General features: G+C 48.1%; 2 protein-coding genes across 7 annotated transcripts in view; one reads left to right on the top strand and one right to left on the bottom strand.

Annotated features, from left to right (window-relative positions):
- The window catches only part of LOC119178190 (ATP-binding cassette sub-family C member 4), a 2,441,444-nt gene that overhangs the window by 2,084,910 nt on the left and 335,368 nt on the right, over positions 1-21,166 (bottom strand). The gene's annotated exons all lie outside the window — the stretch shown is intronic.
- The window catches only part of LOC142774763 (uncharacterized), an 88,194-nt gene that overhangs the window by 44,306 nt on the left and 22,722 nt on the right, over positions 1-21,166 (top strand). The window contains exons 2-3 of the mRNA XM_075876030.1: positions 7,522-7,619; positions 7,795-7,877. Coding sequence (XP_075732145.1) covers positions 7,578-7,619; positions 7,795-7,877 — 125 coding nt within the window. The 5' untranslated portion in view covers positions 7,522-7,577. The remainder of the gene's footprint in view (positions 1-7,521; positions 7,620-7,794; positions 7,878-21,166) is intronic.

Genomic DNA, 21,166 nt, shown 5'->3' with positions numbered 1-21,166 from the left:
AACTCCGTATCCTCAGCGCGCCTTGCTGTAGGCAATCTCCAGAGGGGATCAGGATCGTCAACTCCTCTGACCCCTGGCATATTACCGAGATTGAATGAATAAACAGCTTTCATTTCCAGTGATATACAGAAAAACGAAGCGAAGCTAAAGGCCATTCAGCCTGACGTGGCTTCGTTACGCAAAATGATAGGAATTCAGCAAACAGTGCTACATTGAATAATGATTATAACAATACAAGGAGCAGCATAATAACAGAACACCAAAATAGCATAAAAGCAAAAATAGGCGACATATAAATACAAAAAAGCTGCATAGACACACATAATCAGACATCGAGGCTCTTTTCATTACATATCCAAAAAGACACATACTTACATATTGATATATTCATATAATACACTCATATATTCATACATACGATCTGCCCATATGTACGTACATACTACTGCATATACATGCGTTTTAAACTAAAGCTGAGAGTATATGTGGAACCTAGCCAGACTTTTATTAGAAACATGATGTTCACTTTACTCAATTATTGAGATGTTTATGTGAAATTTGAATTGCGCTAATGAACGCTTAAAATTTAATTGCTCACCAAAATGATTTATAAGCTGTGGGGCGCGGTATGCAAATAGGGTTCAACCATATCCAGTCCTAGTAGCAGGAACGTCATAAAGAGGGTGTTTACGTCATAAAGAGGGTCTTTGACACATCGGGCTTCAATCCAACCACAGTAATACGGCGACAAAATCAGTACCCTAGCAACTGGCATCCGCCGTATTGTTCCATCAGCCAACCGAACCGGCTTTTCTGGACCCGTGATATCCGTTTTTGGCACCATTGATTCTCTTACAAGTACAATGTTGGAGCCCGTGTCTCGAAGTACCGACACTTTACGTCCGTGCAACATCCCCACGACCACTGGCATAGCATCTTCGGCTTCTCCCGCCTTGACAGATGTCGTAACAGCATTTGTCTTATCTTTGTCCTCCTGGTCACGTTGCTTTTCCCTGTCAGCATCAGCAGAGCTTTCATCTGCAACCATGCAAGCCGTTTTTTTCTAACCGATCACGACAGGTTTCTATTGTGTGCCCACGCTTTCCGCGCCGGTCGCATTTCGATGATGAGCTGTGGGTGCGAACCACGGCACAATTTGCTGATCTATGCCCAGTCAGTCTTTTCACACAGGTAGCATTTGATTGCCCTCCGGGTTTGCTCTTTCTTCTCCAAACCTTTCTCATCTTGAGCTTTCCCTAGATTCCTTTGACCTTGAGCTTCCAAATAATGGTCAGCGTGTTCGGACAGCTCAGCCACCGTCTTCAAGTTCACTCCTTCAGGAATATTGCCACTCCCTTGTGACACGATGCCAGGAATTGTTCCGCAATCATCCTATCTCTTAGATCCTCGAATGATCTCTCTATGTTAGCCATCTCTAACCACCGATCGAAGTAATTGAAGATTCGAGCAGCGAACTGCTGGCCTGTCTCATTTTCCCGTTGTTTCGAGCTCCGGAATTTCCTTCGGAAGCCCTCAGCAGTTGATCTGAAGCGCTGTGGCAGAGCCCTTTTGACCTTGTCGTAATCTAGCGCATCCGCTACTGGCATCCAGCTAAAACAGCCAAAGCCTCTTCCGCAAGGCACATGCTCAATCCAGTCGCCCAATCACTCCTCTGCCAGCCTTGTCCTATTGCTATTCTCTCGAACCGCTGTATATAAGCGTCGAGGTCATCTTGCCTTTCGTCAAAAGGTGCGATTAACTTACGCGGACTCACTTTTGGTGGCTGGGGTACCATCTCTGACCTATCTGGTACTTCCACACTAGTGCTTCACGCAACTGCGATTTTTTTTTCAGTGAGCTCCTTTCCCAGCATTAAGTTTTTATAAGTTCGCTCGTCTGCGGCTTTCGCTTACTCTTCAGTATTATTGCGCTCTTCAGGAATTCTTTCGCGGCCCCTCATGGCTCTGCACGCTCTTCACGTAATCTTTTCTGTTCCTCATGATAGAGCGTCATTATAGCCTCAGCTGACAATCCCGCAGCCCTACCGGCTGCATCAAGCGTTCCAGATCTATTCCACGGCTCCCGACAGACCTAGGCGTGTGACAAAGAGACATGGATCCTGGCAGGCTCCCCATTGTCACGAGTATATGCTCATGCCTGGTTCGCTCGTCGGACGTTGCGAAATGAACCATAGAGGCTGATGGTACCAAACGAAACTCCCATTTCATTATCATAAAAATCACAAAACAAAGCAACAACAAAAACACGCACACATTGAAAAACAAAGAAAAGGAAATATCTTAATGACGCGAGTTTCAACCTCCGATACCGTTTGCGTTTTCTAGTTCTCGCGCTTACAGTTGTGGCGTGGCCTCCAGTCCACTGGGAGTCCCTCTCAAGCGTGATGACACGCCATATCGATGCTCAACGGTGGGGACGATGTCGAAGAACCACTACAGCGGTAGCTCCAGAGGTTTCTCGCCGAGGCAGGTGCTCGGGCGGCATACACTGCAGACCAGGGTCGGCGGTGGTTCCGGGGCTGCTCGCCGAGGTCGGTGCTTGGGCGGGAAACTGCAGCCCAGGATCAGCGATTGCTCTGTGCGCTGCTCGCCGAGTCAGGTGCTCGGGCGATAACCATTGCCGACCAGGCACAGCGGTACTTCCTTGCGCTGCTCGCCGAGTCAGGTGCTCGGACGGGAGCCTGGGGCGAGACCCAGTCCGAACTTCCGCAGCCCTTTGCCCCTCGAACGCCACGTCCCGGCTCACCCGTTCCTCACTCGTCCCGCGCCCTCTTCTCTCGTCTTCTTCTCCCTCAATCCAGCGTTTAAATTACCTATTCAAGACAACTTCTTTTCTTCATCTTGTCATTCTTGACTAATGAAAGAAAAGAGGTCTTTTCAATGAAACCGGATCAACGGAAACCCGCTCCGCACCGTAATTTCAAGAAGATGCCGTCTCTTACGAAGGACACTATAGGGGAAGGGCAAACGGAAGTGGAGAAATTGAGTGAGGTTCCTAAACAACGCACTGATACCACACGGGCGTTTGAATCACGGAAGTCGCTAATCTGCTACAACTGCAAAAGGAAGGGCACATCGGGATAAACTGTAAGCAAAAGTTTCCTTTTGCAACAATCTGAGAATCGGAAAAGAACATGCGGTTGTTAGAGCCGTATCTCCAAGAAATTAGTGTGAATGGGAAAATGTGTCGAGTACTTCGAGACTCAGTGGCAGGGAAGAGGCATACAGTACCTCTGAAAAAGAATGCCCTTGCCTCATGTGGGCCGTTCAAAAGCTAGCTTGTTATATCTCCGACTCTAGGTTTGTGGTCGAAACGGACCCCTGTCCTCTAACCTGGTTAAACAACATGTCGCCTAAAAGTGGCCGGTTACTGAGGTGGAGCATGATACTCTAACAGCACAACTTTGACGTTCACTACAAAACAGGAAAGCTAAACGCTAATGCAGACGCATTGAGCCGTGCGTTTAGTTAGTACCTTCTCCGCCTTTCGGTTTCTCGCTGGCGATTCGGGGCAAAATTTTGTCTTCGTCACCGCCTTGGCTGGGCGCTGTCGTCCAGAATGAGCTTGAGGAGCCAACTTTATGTTCTATTCTATTTCGTTACGTTGTTGTACGTGTAACCATTTGAGTTCTCAATTTAAGAGTCTTGTGTCCCACATGTGCCTCTTGATGTAGAGGGAACGAAATTCCGATAGACACGTAGCTAGGTATATGTTGAAATATACATTGTCTGGTATTCTGTCGGGTGACCGAGGGCACTTGCTTGTGTCGTGTGTTGTCTATTGTCGAACCGTTCATGACAAGTTGCAGAACCATCGACAAGTGCTGAGACCAAAGATCATGAGAAGAGACGAACGAAGCTGGCCGACAAGTTGTGGCGACAAACCAGTGGAGCAGGGATCCGTCCTCAAGAATGAGATATGCTCCCGGAACAGAGTCTGCAGCTGCATTCCCCCCATGGCTCTGGAGGCGAACCTGGAGGGACCTGGCCAACGAGCGCGCCTGACATCCGAGCCACGTGGAAGCAGCTCGTCTTTCCGGCGCATTGTCTGGCGGCAGGGGTCTTGTTATGCCTGCGAGTCCACACCGAACGTCCTTGCCTCTGAAAAAGGCAATCTGTGTCAAGGCCAGCACGCGAGCCCGCCTGACGCGAACAACTCAACGGCGTCATCAGGCGGCGGCGCCTTTCTGTCGCACAACGCACAGCGAGCCCCATCAGCGCACGAGCCCGTTGCAGCAATAGGCGCCTTCTTGTCTGGCGAGTCTTACGCAATGCGTGGCGACGTCACTCGTCCTTGGCTGCAACTCCGGATTCGATGAGAATGACGCGGCCCAGTAGTGACCCTATTGGAGGATTCAGACCTCACGGCCAGCGGCGCTTCTGGCTGGACATTTGGTTACTCAAAGAATCCTCCCGGTTCATAAAAAAAGCCCTGTGGCGCGTCGCGAGCAGTAGACCTGTGTGTCAGAGAAGAGAGCTCGGCTCTTCGAGTCTCTATACTGTCAGCCCCAGTGCTCAAGTTGTAACGCCTCTGTATCTATGCTGTACATAAACCTGGTTTAACTCACCGTCGTCTCGTCCGCTCGTCTATCAGCTCTGTGCAGAAGCAATCACGAGCTGAGAAACCTACGCTACCAAACGGCTGGTGACCGTGTCAGCGGAGATCAGAGCAGTGGCGCCTTCGCGACCGTGTTGGCATCGCCGTTTTTCGCAACAGTGGCCGGCCGGCACTGGGGATCGAACCCCGCACCTCCCGTAGCTGAGGCGGACGCGTACGTGCAATGCCACAGCTACGGTTCCACGGACAATGTCGGCGATTTAATTACCTTGAGACTGTGACGAAGGTAATAGCTTGCACAGCTCTATTAGTCATCTCCTCGACGAAGATTCTGACGTTCTCGTTGGGGAGGTGCGCACGTACGCGTCTCCAAGATAGTCGCAGCCCGTTCCTTGGGACGACGCTCGTGAACGTGCGAAGGAACGTCGTCCAAAAGACATTCCAGCTTCACAGCGGGGACTCTCAATTCTCGAACCACGTTTTTCGGCGTCTTCCAGGTATAAGTATACGTGGTACACTTTTGCTTGGGGGATTCCAGCTGTTTAAGGAGGCAACTCGGTCTCATGTCTTGAGCTTGGTCTCCGGGTCTTCATTAGGTGCTCCATGAAAACTAGGTGACTCTCGAGGTGGGTGCATCACGATAGTCGCAGGCAGTGGAGCAGCAGCAGTCATCGTTGCACCAGTGGTCGTCATGATGGACGTGCGAGTCTTGTTGGGTAAAGGCATGTGCTCTGGTTGTATAACTTGTTGTCTGCTGCTGACTCGCTGGTCGTGGTTGGCGTCGCTGTCTTCGTGACGACGTGGACTTGTTTCATGGCTGGAAGGGAGCGTGCGGTAATTGGGTCGGGAAGCACTTCCACCAGATGTCCAGGGGTCATGACAAGGACGGAGGGAGCAGACTGTATCTCGAAGTTTAAACTGCTTATTCAGCCGCACTTGTGGCCACGTAAAAGGAAATTGAGATTACAGCAAGACACTGGCACTGATATCGGTGAACTACTTGTCGGTTGTCGATCAACTGACAAACGGCGAAGCGTGTCGAAATTTTACACCTGCCATCGAACATTCTAGCGTTATCGCTAGCGGTGACGTATAGGTTCCAGAATAATCTGAAATGCTTACGAAGTGGGCGTGAACAAGGTTATCCACTGCAGCCCTGAAGCTTGCCCTGCCGTGGTGGTCTAATGGCTAAGGTACTCGGCTGCTGATCCGCAGGTCGCGGGTTTGAATTCCGGCTGCGGCGGCTGCATTTCCGATGGAGGCGGAAATGTTGTAGGCCCGTGTGCTCAGATTTGGGTGCACGTTAAAGAACCCCAGGTGGTCGAAATTTCCAAGGCCCTCCACTACGGCGTCTCTCATAATCAAATGGTGGTTTTGGGACGTTAAACCTCACATATCAATCAATCAAGCCCTGAAGCTTCTGAAACACTGTAGGTGTGGTTTGCGCTGAGAATCGCGTACAGCATAACAGGGTGATCAGAAAACTCTAGGAAAGAACGTGGCATGATTATTGTTCTGCTTTGAAAAGAAAAAAAATATTCCGACACAAACTTTCTATATTCGGTCTATATTCTTTGTAACGCTAATAAATTACTAATTAGTGTATGTTCAAGATCTCCTTATAGAAAGTTAATGTAGCACTTTGTGTAATGGTTCAATAAATCTCGTTTTGTTATAGTGAACCACTTTACCGTACTCGCAGTACAATGAAGTCTTGTAAAACAAAAACGTTTTTTGTTGCTCACACTATTTTCATTACTATTCGGTAAAGCTTCAAACCAGGCATTAAAACCAGGTGTCATTAGAAAACGAAAATCGTAAGATTTCTGAATTTGTACAATTTATATTTATTTCTTGGGCTCCGCGAGCCCAGTGTGTGCGAAAAAACGCGTAAAATGTGAAATGGTTGCCGCCGGTGTGGGACCGCCACCCTAAATATTTCGAGCCATTGCCAGACGACACACTCTCTTGTGTTCTGTTTATTTTAAAACATTCACATTCTTTCGCGAAGCGTATTCAAGTGACGGGTGAACCAAGCCATCGTTCAAGCTTTCCTCGGATTGCTTGATTTGTGGGGTTTAACGTACGTCCCAAAACCACAATATGATTATGAGGGACGCCGTAGTGGAGGGTTCCAGAAATTTCTACCACCTGGGGTTCTTCAACGTACACCCTAATCTGAGCACACGGGTCCACAACATTTCCGCCTCCATCGGAAATGCAGCCGCCGCAGCCGGGATTTGATCCCGCAACCTGCGGGTCAGCAGCCGAGTACTTTAGCTACTAGACCACCACGGCGGGACAGTTTTCATCAGATGTACAGTGTCAATTTTTATTGAAGGGAACATGGGAGCGCGTGGCCTGCGCGCTGCGGCAACTGCTGGCAGTGCGTTTAAGCGGGAGCGAGAACAACCACAGTCTCTCTTCGCGTTATCTTGCGGCGAGCAAAACAAACGTTCGTTGCTAACACGGACCCAGCGGCAAGATTGCGACGCCCTCCTTTTTCAAGACGTTTACGCAAAACCTGTGAGTCGCCAGGGTTGAGGAGTTGCATGCTTGCCGTTCTATATCAGCAACGAATGGTTGTCTCGCTGGCCGCGAGGTGTCGCGAAAAGAGCCTGTGCTTGCTATTGCTCCCGCTTGAACGCGCTACCAGCAGCCGCCGGAGAGCGCAGGCCACGCGTCTCCTTGTTCCCTGTCATAAAAATTGACACTGTACACCCGTTTTGAGCCTGAGAATTACGGGTTCCTGTGTAAAACACACTTCAGCTTTTTGTATGCGTCTTCGTAGCTAGCCCGTATGTTAGTTCACAAACCTGTGAATAATTAGTTTACCGCAGTCGCACTTGAGAATCATCACGTAATTATGGGTGTGGGTTCAATATATTAAGACAAACAAAGCGTCACTTAAATCCGAAATAATGTTTTTTTTTTCTGCCACAGCCTCCTCGCCTACCTGACATGAAAGCAGCTCTGTAAATGGGCAAGGTACCTGCTACATGACGTGCCTTGTGAAGAAGCAACCCCGAGCGATACAAGTGGTATGACGTACCATTACACACATATTTATATATATATATATATATATATATATATATATATATATATATATATATATATATATATACCATACCACTGTTTGCTAGTTAACTGAGTATTTATTTACATTGGAAAGTTTTATATCCATTGATACGGTGATGCTGCTTGTTTTTCCAGACAGCCATGCAAAGACAGTATGTCTACCCCCCCAGTGTCCACAGTGCAAGCACGTCGAAACATCTGAGCGTCCACGACAACTGGTGATCTCGAACTTCACACTTCCAACACTATAGTTGGGAATGTTTTACCACGCATCTTATTGAGAGGTTCTTTTGATTGGCCACAAACATTGTCTGTTTCATCGCAGCCACAGTGGCCACAATTCGATGGGGGTGAAATGCAAGGACGCTCGTGTGCTCAAGGGTTGGTTCGACTCACCTGCACTACGAGATCTATTTTAAGAGGCGCTGCACTTTGCCATTCTTTCCATTGGTGCAGAAATGGCAGCCTTTCAACCGCTCCATTCGTTTTAAAACTGGCAGGAGAGGTACAGCACTAAATTTAGTTAATGATTTCCCGGCGCGTTTTGGTGCAGCCGCATTCACAGTTCAATAGACAACATATCATTAGACGTAGGTGCCGTATTCACCTCTACTGACGTGGAGTGTTTTGCCAAGATGTTTGTACGTCATTGAAGAAGCGAACAGAAATAAGGCTTCCGTTTTGTCGGCACTTTGTTATTCGCTTGTGATGTCGCACTTTGCCAGCATTACTCAACTCGTGCTGCAGGATTTCTTATTTTCCCGTGCACAGCCGGTTCTCATTGGCGTGGTTGAATGAAACGGACCCTTAAAAGATGAAACCTTGAAGATATGAAAACTCTGTAAACACGAGGTGTTGGAGAAAATGTTTCGACAAGCAGTCTTGTCTTCTGTGTTGCTACAATACTATTTGTTTCAACCCGTGGAAGCCAGCTTCAATCTAAAGTTCCCCACTATTGCATGGCTCGTAATGATTACATGGTTGGCATGTGAATCATTACACATTATTATTTGCATTACAAAACAAACACCCCCGCAGTGAGGGGCATTAAGAGGTTTTCCGACTTTAGTTGCGCCTGGTGAGACAGTTTACCAACTAAGCCCAGAACTGTTTTGTCTTAATGAACCTGTGTTTACCTGATACAAGTTTACAAAAAGATGCACCAAAGCTCAAAAGGCTGCCCTCAATCGCATTAGCTTTGCACATACGTTCAAAAGGCTCCTTCAAATAATAAATTTAAAAGGTGACGAGAACTTGCAGCACGCCCCGCCACGGTCGTCTAGTGGCTAACGTACTCGGCTGCTGACCCGCACGTCACGGGATCAAATTTCGGCAATGGCGGCTGCATTTCCGATGGAGTCGGAAATGCTGTAGACCCATGTGTTCAGATTTGGGTGCACGTTAAAGAACCCCATATGATAAATTTCCGGAGCCTTCCACTACGGTGTCTCTTATAATCATATGGTGGTTTTGGGACGTTAAACCCCACAAGTCGGTCAAGAACTTGCAGCACAGCTCAACCAAGCATATGAATGTTGTCGTGATGAGCAAGATTGTGTTCATTGGATGTGGTACTGCTTCTTTTTTTTTGTGGCAGAAAAAACATCCCTGATTTTTTTCAGCACATCTGCTTCTGTGCAAACTAACTTGGCATAGCTATGGTGTCTACCTCTAGGAGGTGAAATTCTATTCACTACTGTTATGAAAAAAGTCTAGGAAATCGCAGAGGTAGTTGAAGCGTATGTCATGTTGACTTATCCACAATCACACTGCAAAATAATGCATATCTCAAGTCGAAACATTTAAAAGTAGCTCAAAGAAAAGAAATACTGCCTCTAAGCACGAATATATTGAAAATGTGAACACAGTAAAAGTGTGTAATAGGCGTGACTTTTATTGATCCAGCATTTGCACAGATTCACATCAAGGGCCACCAATCGATTTCAAGAGGGCTTGCTTGCAAGAGTGCTGGAGTTCTATCGACGTTCTTATGCGAAAAAGAGATTGTGCTCAGAGTTGAGCAGTTGTTTAGTGCACTCCATTAGCGTCGAAGATAATTTACAATGCGTGCCTAAATCTTATTTTTTTAGACTTGAGCTTCTTTCTGCGAGGAAGCATCCAAGGACCTTGGATGCTTCCTCGTATAAGAACTAACTATGGACAACAAAAAATTACTTATCAGCTACCGTTACAATTAAACAGGTTATATTCATCAGGTGTTAACATAGCAGATATCACCCTTTCTCAACTTCGCCAATATCTTATTAACACTTCTGACAATTAAGACCTTATCTTCAAAGTTCGTAGATAACAATTAGGGAAAACAATAAACAAAAACACAAAGGATGAAAATGCAGTCACCGCTGCATGTAAATAATATGTTTAATGTATTCGTGCTTTACATATTGCGACTTTTGATTTATATTACTATATATGTTTATTGCACTGTGTCTGTGTGGGTTTTTTTTTTTTCTTTCTTTTTTAGTTTGAAGGCTTTATCAATTCTAATTTTGTTAATGTTGTGTATTCTTGTCAGCTGTGGTGTTCTGTTGCCGCCACCGCCACTGCCTTATGTACATTGGGGGGTGAGAACTTAGTCAAGCGGATAATCGCTTTTATTCTCACCCCCTCCATCAACTGTGTATTGGTGGAAATAAAAACCATTATTATTATTATTATTATTAATCTGTAAGCAGTCACCTCATAACGATGCTCCGTTGCATACGTGTTCGCTGCATACTCGGCAGACCAATCATTACTTGCGACAAGAAATTCTCGCTGTGTAACTTAATAAAGGCGAGAAATGCAACAATCGTGAAATATTTTTTATGCGTATCACGTAAATGCATATTACCTGAGATATGGGCTGACAGCCGATAATTAAAAACTTGTGCCTAGCCTGTTGACACAAGACATTTCCTAATTGTAAAGTACCCAAGATAATATCGCAGAGCGAGAAAGTTTTAGAACTGCACGCATCGACAGTTTTTTACAGAAGAAATTTAGTAAAGATGCATTGCTTTCACTGCACGAGCTATCTGTCAGCAATGTGCAAGTTTTGTTCCCGATTCCACGTTATGCAATCGCTTCACTTCAAGATCACCACTACTTGGTAAGCACCGCATATCTTACGGCAGAAACAGACCCTTGTCCTGAAGCCACGCTATTAAAGCCGAACGCCGCAACAAATGAAAGCGAGGTTCATCAAGTGATATGGATGTTCAGTTTCATGCATATATTTGTTAGCTTTCAAGAGTATTTACATATGGGTCGAAATCTTTAGATATCTATGAGTGACTTGTTTTGTTCAGACTAGGGTGTTGGTACTACCAGCAGAGCAAGGACATGGGCTAGAAGGGATGCTTATTCGCGTACCGTCCAAGCTCCATACGCGTCCTGCAGGAACGCAAGTGGTGCCGGTGTGCGCTTCACGAAACACGCATCGGCGTCAATGGGACACACGGTCAGCGTGTGGAAGGAGCGCGTGCACAGACTGGGGGATAAAGTTTCAACTTTGACGGAAGCCTGTCTTGTCGGGATGATATATGGTGGAGGGTAAAAAACCTGGAGGCACTGCACCGACTAAACAAAATGTTAAAAAAAACACAGAAAAAGGACGTTTCGGCTCTCATACGAAAGCCTTCTTCACAGTGAAATGAAAACATGAGCAAAGCAGTTCGCCTTATGTATGTTTCAATATATCACGCAGGCAGTGCACATATACTGACGGGAGATCATTATCGTTCCTGTCTGAAGTTCGCGGAGTGCTTTGTATCACGAGTGACTCGAGATAAAGACACCGTGACAGTCATTTTTCTCTAGCGAGAACCCGGGCCTTCCACCAAGCTATTGTGTGACTACCTGACGCATGCTCAGGCAAGGCGCGGCGTTTACCATTACCTTTGTTCACGTCATAAATGTGCTGTTTGAGGCGGCGTTCAAAGTCACCACTTTCACCGATATACACATCGTCACAATTAGCGCACAGGACACCATACATCACATCGAGGAATTTAACGTAAGGACTCTAGCAAGAGAGTTTACAATATTGCTAAATAAATAAATAAATAAATGAAACTTCGGCTAGTCTACGCTTCACAATTATGAGCGATTGTCGCAGTGTTTGGCCCGCAAGATCTGTCACATGTACGTTGTAAGAACGTAGAATACGGCCGAGGGCTTCGCTTATGGTGAGAATATACGGTGTTTCCGCACGCTTTTCACCATATCTAGCACAGGACAATGGCGGGCGTGCGATTTGTCGTTCGACATCGTCAGAGAAGGAATTCGGATAGCCACAGGCCAATTGACGCCGCACCAAGCGTACGTCGGCGGCGTAGTCTTCTTGTGCAGATTATCATGCGCACGTCATAGATGTGTAGAAACCACAGCACTTTTGTGAGAAGCGGGCTGAGTGCTATCAACATGCGAGCAACGACCTGTGTGAGTTGTCTTCCTGAACCCGCCAAACAACAAAGTGGACTCTTTTTTTTTTGAATGAGCATATCAAGGAATGGGAGCTTTCCTTCGACTTCCATCTCCACCGTGAATTGAATTGCTGTTTCTATGTTGTTCAGGTGTGAAATGAACGCCTCGAACACCTGTTGGGGAATGATGCAAAAAATGACGTCCACATAGCGAAAAAACACCTTCGAAACTGGGCAGATTGAGGAGAGGGCTTGACTTTCAATAGCTACCGTAGTCAAATTAGCAGCGGTCACCGATATGGAAGCACCCATAGCTTTACTGTGGATGTGTTTGTACAACTTGTTTTCGAAAGCAATACACGTATTCGACAAACTGAACCGTATAATCCGAACTAAGTCTGGTACTTTCACTGGCGATCTTTCCGTTAGATTTGAATCCGATTCCAGAGCTGTCTTGCACACATCCACAGCCAGTCTTACGGGCACACTGGTAAAAGTGATTTCAAGTCAAAGGACACCAATTTATCAGCTTGATCGAGGACGACGTCATAGACTTTACCAATTGGGCCGTATGAGTTACGGATGTCGGTGCCACGGTGTCCTAGAAGGGGTAAAAGGACACGATGCAAAAATCCTGATAGCTTGTGCAGGGGTGAGCGTGTAAAATCCACTATTGGGCGCATGGGAGAGCCTGGCTTGCGGACCTTGGGTAGGGCGTACAAAGCTGGCGCTGAACCATTGTGACAAAGCAATGTGAAATAGAGGGACTCGAGTTCAGGGGGAACAACACGGAACACTACTGCCAAGTGTCTTTGGAAGTCTTTTTGAACCTTGGGCGTTGGATCCCGGTCGAGAGGCACGTACGTGTTCGTATCCGCTATGAGCGTCAACATCTTGCACGAGTAGTCAGCTCTATCTCACAAAACGGTCGCGTTTCCCTTGTCAGCGGCAAGGATCACGACCTCACGGGTTGCTACAAAGCCTCCTGACCACTTGACGCTCCTCTGAAGATGAGGAAGACGACGGGGGTTCCCGTACTCTCGAAAGCACAGACACGACGCGCGTGCGGGCCTCATCGCGCTGAGCGGAGTCAACTTTACTGACGGCGTTTTCTACAGCAGATAAAAACTTTTTTTTGTCTATTGATGCTCCCATGTTGAAGTTGAGCCCGAGGCTAAGGACAGAAAGTTTAACCTTGTCTAGTTTGTACGAAGACATACTTAAAACCGCGCATTTTGGTGTTTTGCGTTGAACGCTGCTTTGCTGAACTTGAACTCTACGAATCTTATTTTCGTGCGCTAGTTCATCCTTTTGTGTGCGAAGACTTGCTTGAAAATAAGCACGCAGCTGTATGCTTGAGAAATCACTTGGTAAGTGACACTCAAGGCGACGACGAGTAAAGAATGCCTGGTTTACTGGAATTCTGACTTTTTCTCGGCAGTCTTGAATCCGTGCCTGTAGGAGTGAACGTTCATCCTTGCGAACCACGCTGAGATCAAAAGGCGTCGTTACTGGTCTTCCCCGACGCAACAAACGAGGGAGCATCAACAGACAAAAAGTTTGTATGTGCTGTAGAGAACGCGGTCAGTAAAGTTGACCCCTCTCAGCGTGATGAGGCCCTAACACGCGTGGTGTCTGTGCTTTCGACTCGCCCGGCACCTTGGTTGCCGCCTGTGTCTCGCTCCACGGTCGCATCACAATAGACATCGGTTGTACCGGCTTGGGCAAACACCATAAACATTTTATTAACGTTTTTTTGCCAGTCAAGGCCAGTTTGGTCCCCTAGTGATAATTAGACGCACGAACCGCGATTCGTCAACCAGGAAGAATAAAATCTTGCAGAAGAGAGAGCAAAATCTGTTATTGTGATTTTATGTGTGAGTAGATAGGTGAGTGGGATCCTTAGTCTGATCCTATTGGCGCAGGCCGCAGTCCTCGCACGTTTGACGAAGGCCTCTTAGGTCCTCGGATCCAAGCTGGACAAAGCTGCCACCCACTCTTCCATGTTGTGTTCTGTCCTGGGTTGCCAAGGGGTATTGTGTGGACACTTTCATACCGTTTGACACTGAGTAGCTGCTTTGTTGGCGCAGTACCTGCACTGTGGTGTGTGTAGGTGTTGGGATCTTTCTTTTACAGTGTGTAAGAATTGGGATAGGACAGGGTGTGTAGGCGACAATGCTACCAGTGGTTCCTTACTGATCTTTGTCCTTGGGGTAGGAAGTTTCTGTAGTTGAAGTCTTTGGTGTTGTACAAGTCCTGTATACGTGAGAAGTGGGTTCATACGCAGAGATGAGGGTGCATGTGATGTGCCGGGGTAGGAGGTTCGCAAGAGCAATTCTCGGGCCGAGGCATGGGCAAACTCATTGCCTCCAACTCCGTAGTTCCCGCATATCCATATTAGCTGTTTCCAGTCTCTCTCTTAACGTGGGGCCGATATCTATGTAAGGATTCGGTGCGCAGTGGGGCTAGTGTAGCTTTTACCAAAATTTTGGTAGGCTACCTATGAATCTGTGAAAATGGAGGTGGACTCAGAGTTTCGTAGGGCGAGGACAATTTATATTGCATGCTTGTTGTATCTGTGTCCTATGCTGTTATACAGCCGATCAGTTTTTCTTTGATGAATGAGGGTTGCTGTGTATTTGCCGTCCGCTGGTCTAGCTGCATCGGCAAAGAAGGCGCCCTCAGTGAATGAGTACTTGTCGTCAGATTTGGCCCGTGCCCGAAGTCGACGTTCGTGGAACTGTGGGTGCATATTGCGTGGTAGTCGTTTTACGATAAAGTCCTGCTCCATTCATGTGGCATAATGATGTTTCTCTCGTTTGTGAATGGGGACTTCAATGCCAAGTTCGAATAATATTTTCCGGCCTGTTTTAGTAATGACGAGGCGCATGACTTGATTCGTGTGGCATGCTTGGAATAGGTCAGATGCGGTATTGTAGGGCCCCATTGGAGCCAATGGTCCGTGACTGTCTACGTAGGAATTTTCAGAGCCTTCGTAAGAGTCACACGTACAGTGGCGTACCAACTCTTTCGCGAGCGGGGTGGGAGGCAAACCTACCTGACTTGTCAACCGGGACATCACACACACACACACACACACACACACACACACACACACACACACACACACACACACACACACACACGCACACACACACACACGCGCACGCACGCACACACACGCACGCACGTACACACACGCACGCACGCACGCACACGCGCACGCACCCACCCACCCACACACACACACACACACACACACACACACACACGAATAAGGAAAGTCATCACAGCAACAATGTTGGCAAAATTTCACTATGCTGTAACGTAGCCTTGTAACAATTTTGCCGTCAGAGAATAATGGAGTGATTGTTATTGCGACGAAAAACTACGCCTTACTTTTTGGTTTCCCCCGCGTGCAGTGAAGAGTGACAACTGTTGAAAGTGGGTGGGCTCAGCCCTTCCCCCCACTTTTTGGGGGAGGGGGCTCACGCTTTCCTACCACCCCGGCTGATACGCATGTCTTGTGCTTGTCTACTTTAAAGACCCTCAGGTAACGAAAGCTATAAGTTATGCGATTGATAACAAATGCCTAAATGAGTCGCATTATGTCATGTTATTTCATCCGTCGTCGTCGGTTAGCCACACGATTAATCCTACAAGAAATCTGTAAACACGACTTTCTTAGGTTATTTATTGAAAATTAGTTCTTGCCGTGATTATTGAAGTGGGCCTCGAGAATTGGAATCATTTCACCCTCTTTGTTTTGGGTTCTATTGAGTTGAACGTTGAAGTAGATGGTTTATTTCTATACACAATAAAGATTTCGGATTTCGTGGGGGAGCACACTAGACCACTCTTGTGTCCTATCTCTTCTACGAAGGAGGCAGCCTGTTGGAAGGCTTCTTCTATACGGACCAGATTGCGAAAGCGGAAGCAGATTTTACGTCATCAGCGCAGACACAGCATGACGTATAACTGAAATTCAATTTAGGGTCTTTAGGAGGCGAATAAAGGCGATGTTGAAGAGAAGCGAGAAAAGGACAGCCCCTTGAGGAGTAGCAAAATCCCCCGTGGTGATTAGCTGCGATTTAAGGGCCCCTATGCGGATAGTGACCCATCTCAGTGAGAAAGTCCCCCACACATGCGAATAACTTTGGGCCGCACTTGAGTGCACGTAGGTATTTCAAGACTGTGAAGTGGCAAACATTTTCAAAGGCACCATTGAAATCAATTGCAAGAGTGGCCTTCTCCGCCTGAGTGTTTCCACTGGGTAGGTCGACAATATCATGTTTTAGTAGAAGGAGGAAGTCGTGCGCCGACAGATAGGGGCGAAAGCCGTACATAGTGCCAGTCAGGAGGCTCTGTTCTTCTCGATATTCAGTTATCCTTATTTCTGTGATCTTCTCCATCACCTTAGCAGCGGATGACGTCAGGGATATGGGATGAATGTTATCGATGTTGAGCGCTTTGCCAGCTTTCGGGATGAAAGTAAGCTCGGTGTCCCAGTACTGCAAATTTTATCTTCTAGCAACTGGGTCATGTCACCGCTTAGGTTGCCCTATTGATAACTGATCAGGTCCCAGGGCCGTGCCCTTCCTCACGCTGTGTATCGCCACTTCAGCTTAGATGATCGTGAATGCTTTTGAAAGTTCCGGAAAATCAGCGCCGTCCTACTGTGGCATGGGCACATGATCCCGCGAAGTGTTAACGTACTTCAACTGTAGGGTACCTAGTAAGTTCACGTTAACGCTGGAAGAGCCGTGTATAACCCTTTGAAAGCTTGTTCTCGTCGCGCCTCTGGTAAAATCGGAGTCGATACGGTGGCACAGAAGGTGCCAAGTAGGAGCGAGTTGTGCGGCAGGGCGAACGACCAGTAGACCTCCCAACCAACAGCAAAAAAATCTGTCGTGCGTCTCTTTGATGATGATGATGATGATGATGATGATGATATTGACGCAAGGTAGGCTGGCAACTATAGTAGCCAGCCTCTGAAGAGGACAACGAAGTAGTTCTGTGTGCGCGTGCTCTAGTGTTCGAGTATCTGGCCCTCGGGTTGCGAAAGTAAACGCCCTATTTTGTACCTGCGTGACTGTGTCTTTGTGACATTTTCTGGTGGAGGTGCTGGGTACGATAGATGATACGGTCCCCTGAGAGCACCCCTGACGCAAGTCGATCCAGTATCTCAACCGAGCTAACCCTGTGCACGTACGTTCCAGCCGTCGTCTCCAGAGACTCAAGCCACAGCACGGTTTGCTGCCTGAAGGTCAGAGGACTATGAATCAAACACCGCCTGTCACCGCGCCAGCACCAGCGCACCTGGTTATCAACCAGCCCAAGACGCCGAAGACATTTCACGGAGCTGCTTTTGAAGATGCCGACGACTGGCTCGAGCATTTCAACCGGGTCGCCGTCATCAACGATTGGACCCCAGAGCGAAAGCTACTCTATGTGTACTGCTTCCTGGAGGACTCCGCGAAAACGTGGTTTGAGAACCATGAAGCCGTGCTTACGTCATGGGATGAGTTTCAACGGCAGTTCCTCAAGGCATTTGCCCGAGAGGACAGGAAAGAGACAGTGGAGTGTGCTGTAGAGGCAAGGGTTCAAGGCCCTAACGAAAGGGTGACGACCTACGTAGAGGACATGGATCGGCTTTTCATGCTTGCGGAGCCCTCTATGTCCGAATCCAAGAAAGTTCGCCACCTAATGCGTGGTGTAAAAGAAGAGATTTTTGCCGGCCTGATTCGAAACCCGCCTGCGACACTTGCGGAGTTCCATGAGGAAGTCACTGCCATGGAGAGGGCCCTTCAACAGCGTGCCAGGCAGTATAACCGTGGTGTAAACCCAAGTGAGGTCACTTCTGTCACTCTCAGCAATGACATCCGCGCGTTGCGAGAGCTTATCAGAGCTCTCATTAAGGAAGAGCTACAAAAGATGCAGGTGACTGCTTCACCTGCAGAGCAGCTCTCCATTGCGGAGATGGTACGCGCCGAGCTACGGCAAGCCGTTCACGCTCCCCAACCATCCGAGGCGCCACAACAGAGGCACTGCGTCGAAATGAGCTACGCGGAAGCAGTGCGACGTCCTCCATCGTGCAGTTCAACCAGCGTATTTTACCCCAATGAGTGACACGCTCAGCAAATGGAGGTAGGCTTCCGCTCGTGCAGCTCACCGTTGATCGCCGAAGCAAGACCGAGAAAGATTGACATCTGGCGTACACCCGACCACAGGCCCGTTTGTTTCCACTGCGGGGAAGCCAGACACGTCTACTGAACATGTCCATACCGTCGTGTGGGTCTCCGTGGATTTTCGCCTAATGCCCCTCGTCCACGACCTGGCGAGCGACCACAGGAAATAGAGAGCTTCATCTAGAATCGTCACAGTATTGAACATTGGTCACAAGAGCCTCGCTCGTCGTCGCCTGGTCGCTACAGGTCACCGAGCCCAGCCTATTCACGCGGTACTCCAAGACGCCGTTCACCCAGTCCTGCAAGTCGGGAAAACTGAGTTCAGCGACCTTCGGAGGTGAGGCCGCTGACGCTGACTCTACGGAAGATCCTCCACTACGACGACAGCGACAGCAGCAAAAAGATGTACAGACGCAGTCAAACGTGATCCGAAGAGTGGTGACATCAAACATTGTGGTAACTGTGGACGACGAAGAAGTAATGGCGCTAATTGACACTGGAGCAGACACTTCCGTTATGAGCATGGGTCTTGCCAGCAGACTGAAGAAGGTTTCTACCCAGTGGGCTGGGTCGCAGATACGTACGGCAGGAGGCCATCTTCTTACTCCGGTGGGGCGGTGCACCGCGCCTGTCAGTATTCACCGATTTACGTATCTCGGAGGTTTTGTAATACTGCCGAGTTGCTCGAGGGACCTAATTCTCGGACTGGATTTTCTGCGTGATAATGGAGCCATGATTAATTTGCAACAGTCGCAAGTGACGTTTTCTACGGCACACGCTTTAACGCGCAACTCTCACGGCAGTTACGTCAATGCTTTGAGAATTGTTGACGATGACGTCACGTTACCGCCGAAGAGTAGCGTGTTCACCTTGGTAGCCTGCGACGTTTTTGACGAATTCAACGACTATGAAGGTATTGCTGAGGCAAATATCCCGCTGCTGCTCAAACAAAACATATGCATAGCCCGATGCCTTGTTCGGTTAGAGAATAAATGCTCTCGAGTTCTGATGACCAACTTCAGCAATGAGTTTCAGCACGTTCCTAGAGGGACTACTGTCCCTTCCCTCAGTGAAATCGCCGACTTTTTCGATATCGGCACAATGGATACGACTTCACCCATGCAAGAGCTTGTGCTGACCTGGTAAGCCGCATTCACGTTAATCTAGACTTGCCAAATTCACGAAAAGAGCGGCTGCTAAACCTTGTGAGGGAATTCTCGGACTGCTTCTCCACAGCATCGAAAGTTCAGCGTACCACCGCTACAAAACACCGCATTGTTACCGAGGAGTCGGCGCGGCCTCTTCGCCAATATCCATACCGTGTGTCCCCGAACGAAAGAGAGGTGATTAAGCGTCAAGTTCAAGAAATGCTGAATGATGACGTCATCCAACCCTCGACAAGTAAAAAAGACAACACACTACGCTTCTGCGTCGACTACCGACGGCTTAACAAAGTCACGAAACGCGGCGTTTACACCCTGCCACGGATTTATGACGCCTTAGACCGTCTACGCCACGCCCAGTTCTTCACATCACTAGATCTTAATTCAGGGTACTGGCAAATTGAAGTTGACGAGGGCGACCGTGAAAAAACCGCGTTCGTGACGCCTGACGGGCTCTACGAATTTAAAGTGCTGCCTTTCGGTCTCTGTTCCGCTCCCGCCACGTTTCAATGCATGATGGATACTGTACTAGCTGGACTAAAGTGGCAGATGTGTCTTGTATACTTGGATGATGTCGTTGTGTTTTCAATCACAATTGACGAGCATCTTTCAGGGCTAAAAAGTGTCCTCACTGCAATAAGGAGAGCGAACCTTACCATCAAGCCCGAAAAGTGCTACTTCGGCTATCAGGAACTCAAGTTTCTCGGCCAGGTGGTTAGCCCGGGGGGTGTTCGACCAGATCCGGAGAAGTTGGTTGCCGTTGCCGATTTCCCTCGTCCTGGAGACAAAAAGGCTGTTCAGCGATTCCTCGGACTCTGTGCATACTACCGCCATTTTGTCGAAGGATTTTCGAAAATTGCGGAACCTCTTACAAGACTGACACTGCCAGGTGTACCTTTCGTATGGACGGAAGAACAACAACAAGCCTTCGTAGAGCTGCGCAATCGACTGCAGACAGCTCCAGTGCTGGCACATTTCGACGACACTGCCGACACTGAGATCCACACAGATGCCAGCAACGTGGGAATCGGAGCCATTCTAGTTCAATGGCAGAACGGCGCAGAGCGTGTGATCGCTTACGCGAGCCGCAGTCTCACAAAAGCAGAGGCTTATTACTCTACCACCGAAAAAGAGTGCCTAGCAGTCGTTTGGGCCATTAGCAAGTTTCGACCCTACCTATACGGCCGGCCATTTTGAGCGGTCAGTGACCACCATTCGCTCTGTTGGCTTGCCAATCTACGGGATCCATCAGGCCACCTCTATCATCTCAGTCAATCGACCGGGACGGTCTCTCTTGAAAGGGGGGAATGGACGCAAGGTAGGCTGGCAACTATAGTAGCCAGCTTCTGAAGAGGACAACGAAGTAGTTCTGTGTGCGCGTGCTCTGGTGTTCGCGTTTCTGGCTCTTGGGTTGCGAAAGTAAACGCCCTATTTTGTACCTGCGTGCCTGTTTCTTTGTGACAATATAGTCTCTAGCAAAGCCATTTCGCCTCATGGTATTGCGGCTCAGTATGCCGCTGCTACGGTGTTTTGATAAGGTATCCCAAAGGCACAGTTTCCGTTCTTTAAAGTGGTATAGATGTTCTCTGACTGGCATGCGCTGACGACGCCGCTGATGACGCTGATCAAAACCGCCACGGCGCACAACTTTACAAGAGCGATGTAGAATGTGGGGAGTGTCGAAATCGCCACGCGAATACATGGGAGGAGTGAGGGCCATTGCGTTCGA

The sequence above is a fragment of the Rhipicephalus microplus genome, chromosome 1 (assembly GCF_043290135.1).
Source record: "Rhipicephalus microplus isolate Deutch F79 chromosome 1, USDA_Rmic, whole genome shotgun sequence".
NCBI lineage: Eukaryota > Metazoa > Arthropoda > Arachnida > Ixodida > Ixodidae > Rhipicephalus > Rhipicephalus microplus.
The sequence above is the reverse complement of the archived record's forward strand: the minus strand, read 5'-3'. Positions and strand labels throughout refer to the sequence as shown.